General features: G+C 42.9%; 1 protein-coding gene across 1 annotated transcript; it reads left to right on the plus strand.

Annotated features, from left to right (window-relative positions):
• Positions 1-271: 271 nt before the first annotated feature.
• On the plus strand, positions 272-3,439 carry SLITRK2 (SLIT and NTRK-like family, member 2). The gene is given in 2 exon segments (XM_010285748.1): positions 272-324; positions 326-3,439. Coding segments are annotated over 2 exon segments (2,562 nt in total). The 3' UTR covers positions 2,835-3,439.
• The last annotated feature ends 1,056 nt before the right edge of the window (positions 3,440-4,495 follow it).

A 4,495-nucleotide genomic window follows, 5' to 3' on the forward strand; every position in this document is an offset into this window, starting at 1 on the left:
TTTTCGGAGCGCTCCCCGACGGGGCTTCCCCCACAGCAGCTCCGCTGGCGCTTTCCGAGAGGAAAAGGAGGGGTGGAGGAGCGGAGATTTCAGAGGAGTTTTGAAGTTGCTGCCTTGCCGCCCTCCTCCCCTTCAACCTTGCAACCTGCTTTGCCCTCCCCTCACAGCCTGTGCTCCTGGACGTTTTCACTGGGGATTTCTTCTTTCTCTCCTTACCTGTCTCAAAAGGTTTGACTGTAGGTACCAAAGTGGAGATCGACGGCGCATAAAGATGCTGAAGGGTGTTTGGTTGCTCAGTTTGTTAACAGTGGCTGGGGTCTCCCAGCAAACCTGCCAAAGACATTTGCAGCAAGAGCCGCTGCCCTTGTGAGGAGAAGGAGAACGTGCTGAACATTAATTGTGAAAACAAAGGATTTACAACCATCAGCCTCCTCCTGCCACCACCGTCCAAGATCTACCAGCTGTTTCTCAATGGGAATGCGCTGACCCGTCTGTTCCCCAATGAGTTTGTCAACTACTCCAATGCCGTGACCCTCCACTTGGGCAACAACGACATGCAGGAGATCCGCACAGGGGCCTTCAGTGGCCTCCGCACCCTCAAGAGGCTGCACCTCAATAACAACAAGCTGGAAGTGCTAAAGGAGGACACATTCCTGGGCTTGGAGAGTCTGGAGTACCTGCAGGCTGATTACAATTACATCAGTGCCATTGAGGCGGGGGCCTTCAGCAAGCTAAACAAGCTCAAGGTGCTGATTCTCAATGATAACCTCCTGCTGTCCCTGCCCAGCAATGTCTTCCGCTTCGTGCTCCTCACTCACCTGGACCTGCGGGGGAATCGGCTGAAGATGATGCCTTTTGCTGGTGTGCTGGAGCACATTGGAGGCATCATGGAAATCCAGCTGGAGGAAAACCCTTGGAACTGCACCTGTGACTTGCTACCACTCAAGGCCTGGCTAGACACCATCACCGTGTTTGTGGGTGAGATAGTCTGCGAAACCCCCTTCAGGCTTCATGGGAAAGATGTGACCCAGCTCACCAGGCAAGATCTCTGCCCTAGGAAGAGCTCCAGTGATTCAACCCAGAGGGAGAAACACCCTGTTCTCTCAGACCCACACATCCCAAGGCTATCACCCACGGCCAACTCTGCCATCAATCCTACCAGAGCCCCAAAAGCCAGCCGGCCACCCAAAACCAGGAACCGCCCCACACCCCGTGTCACTGTGTCAAAAGACAGACAAATATTTGGACCGATCATGGTTTACCAGACAAAGTCTCCTGTGCCCATCACCTGCCCAGCTGGCTGCATCTGTACTTCACAGAGTTCAGACAACGGCTTAAATGTTAACTGCCAAGAGAAAAAGATAAGTAACATCTCTGATCTCCACCCTAGGCCAATCAGTCCAAAGAAACTTTATCTTACCAGTAACTATCTGCAAGTCATTTATAAAACTGATCTCGCAGAGTACAGGTCTCTGGATTTGTTACATCTAGGAAATAATAGAATTGCAGTGATACACGAAGGTGCCTTTACAAACCTCACAAGTTTACGTAGACTTTATCTTAATGGCAACTACCTTGAGATTCTGTACCCGTCTATGTTCAATGGACTGCACAGCCTGCAATATCTTTACCTAGAGTACAATGTCATTAAGGAGATCCTGCCATGCACCTTTGATGCTCTAAGTAATCTTCATCTGTTATTTCTCAATAACAACCTGCTCAGATACTTGCCCGACAACGTCTTTGGCGGCACTTCCCTCACCAGACTCAACCTTAGAAACAACCATTTCTCACACCTACCTGTGAGAGGAGTCTTGGACCAGCTCTCAGCTCTAATTCAGATAGACCTCCAGGAGAACCCTTGGGACTGTACATGTAACATCCTGGGGCTGAGGAACTGGATAGAGCAAGTCACTGAACACAACAACCAGCAGTCAAATACCCCTGTAGTTATCAATGAAGTCATATGCGAGTCTCCCACCAAGCACTCTGGAGAGCATCTGAAATTCCTGAGCAAAGAAGCCATCTGCCCAGAGGACCCCAACTTGTCAGATTCTTCTGTCCTCTCCATGAACCAGAACACAGATACACCCCATTTCCTTGGGGTCTCACCAAGCTCCTACCCAGAAATACACACTGAAGTTCCGCTGTCTGTCTTAATTTTAGGCTTGCTGGTTGTGTTTATTTTGTCAGTCTGTTTTGGGGCAGGCCTGTTTGTCTTTGTCCTTAAGCGCCGGAAGGGGGTGCAAAGCATGCCCAGCAGTGCAAACAACTTAGATATAAGTTCATTTCAGCTCCAGTACGGGTCTTATAACACTGAGACCCATGATAAAACTGAAGGACATGTTTATAACTACATACCACCTCCTGTTGGACAGATGTGCCAAAACCCAATCTACATGCAAAAGGAAGGGGATCCAGTTGCCTATTACAGGAATCTCAATGAGTTTAGCTATAGCAATCTTGACCACAAAAAGGAAGACCCCACCAGTCTTGCATTTACGATCAGTGCAGCTGAATTACTGGAAAAGCAATCCTCGCCAAGGGAACCAGAGCTTCTGTATCAAAATATTGCAGAAAGGGTCAAGGAACTCCCCACTGGAGGATTAGTTCATTATAACTTTTGCACCTTACCCAAAAGGCAGTTTGCCCCTTCATATGAATCAAGACGCCAAAACCAGGACAGGATAAATAAAACTGTTTTATATGGAACTCCCAGGAAATATTTTGCGGAACAGTCTAAACCCGAGCATCCTTTACTCCAAGGAAAGCTACAAACAGAACCAGACTACCTCGAAGTTCTGGAAAAACAAACTGCAATTAGTCAGCTGTGAGGAGGGAGGTGGGAGACAAACAAAAATTTTTAAACGAGCTCAGCATCACATTTGATTGAGTCTGCACTCAGTGCTGGTGTCATCTGTCGCATTCCCAACATTTCCACTTTTTAAATTACAGAGGGAGTGAGAGAGAAATGGAACCCTTGCAGCATAGCAGGGATATGGTGTTGCTTTTGCAACGTTCCCTTTAAGTTATTTCTATATCTCTCTCCTTTTGACCCTTCTGTAGGAACTGTCACTGCAAATGTATGTTTCTGTAATAGATCTTGCATAATTCTTTTTGATTTGGAAGGAAATGAGGAAGGGGCCTTTGGGTTTTCTGTTGGTTTTTTCTTTTCATTTCAAAGTGGAAACTTAATGTATTATGTAGAAGATCTCCAAAGATCTTTTTTCCTGGACTATGACTTTCTTTTGTAAATAATAATATACAGTATTGCTGTTTCAGTTACGAAGTATAGCCACTGGGCGTCACTTTTTTGTGTTAAAGTGCCTTTGCACTTTAAGCACATTATTACTTAATTGTTGCTCTTAGCTTTGATAAATTGAAACTATTTTAATGTGTTGTATTTTTTGAGATTAAAAAAAATTGTGAAATAGATCTATATGTCAGCTGCATTAAATCAGAAGATTTGATTTATAGGAAAGCTGCCCTTCTTTAAACGAATCTAGTTCTAGGACCTTACAGACTCAAATGTAAATTATTGGGGTATTTTTTCCCTCTAGGTTTGTTTAAATTGATTCACTGAAATCAACTGAGGGGATTTAGCAATGGACTAGTTTATCAGATGCCTCAGCTGGGAGTAACAGCTAATTAATAAAAGACATTTAACACAATATCATAGTGAACTGAACAATTAATGTCCTTCTTCATACATTACATTGCAGCACTAACACAGTAATGTTCAGTGGTTTAAGATTATTTTCATACTTAAGAGAACATTACTCATAATATTTTATGCATTAAATTAGGTATTTTTATACATTTTATGGCAGAGTTTATATCTGTAACTTTTTGGACTGAAATTAACATGTCCTTTTCCTGCCAGATACATATTTTTTTTATAAGCAGGGACACCAGCAGGGGTCATCCCACACCTCATTAAATTTATTAACATACAGGCGAATGAACCAATGCCAAAGGTAAAATTTGAACCTGGGTCTCTGGAGTCCTTCAAATCAAGGTAGCAGAAATCATTATGTGCATCACGCTAACTTTCAGTAGTCTGAACTATGTCAAGTTTTCAGTCTCTAAAGCAAAAGTAATATTGCAGTAATTTTAATGTTCTAGAGAAAATTACTATTAAGTTCATTATCTTACATTTTATAAAATGTTTTAAGTTAACTGAGTTCCATTCTCAATATTGGTTTTCTTAAGCCTGTCAGTGAAGAAACGCAGGCCATTAACTCAGGCCTGTTTTACTTCAAGCTTTATGTATGCTTCCACCTTCAATTTCTCTTTCCTTCCTAGAGAATATTGAAATGATTTTTGTTAAAAAGTATACAGTCAAACTTTATTAAGCCTTATTAGCTTGTAAATAATTTTTAGATGCAAACATTATTGTGCGATTTAAACAAACAGCCCTTATTTACAACAAAAACAGTTTTGTTTTGTCTATTGTAAATCCTTATGCAACTGGGATGGTGATCTGCATATAAAG

Source organism: Phaethon lepturus, unplaced genomic scaffold (assembly GCF_000687285.1).
Source record: "Phaethon lepturus isolate BGI_N335 unplaced genomic scaffold, ASM68728v1 scaffold1054, whole genome shotgun sequence".
NCBI classification, from domain to species: Eukaryota; Metazoa; Chordata; class Aves; order Phaethontiformes; family Phaethontidae; genus Phaethon; species Phaethon lepturus.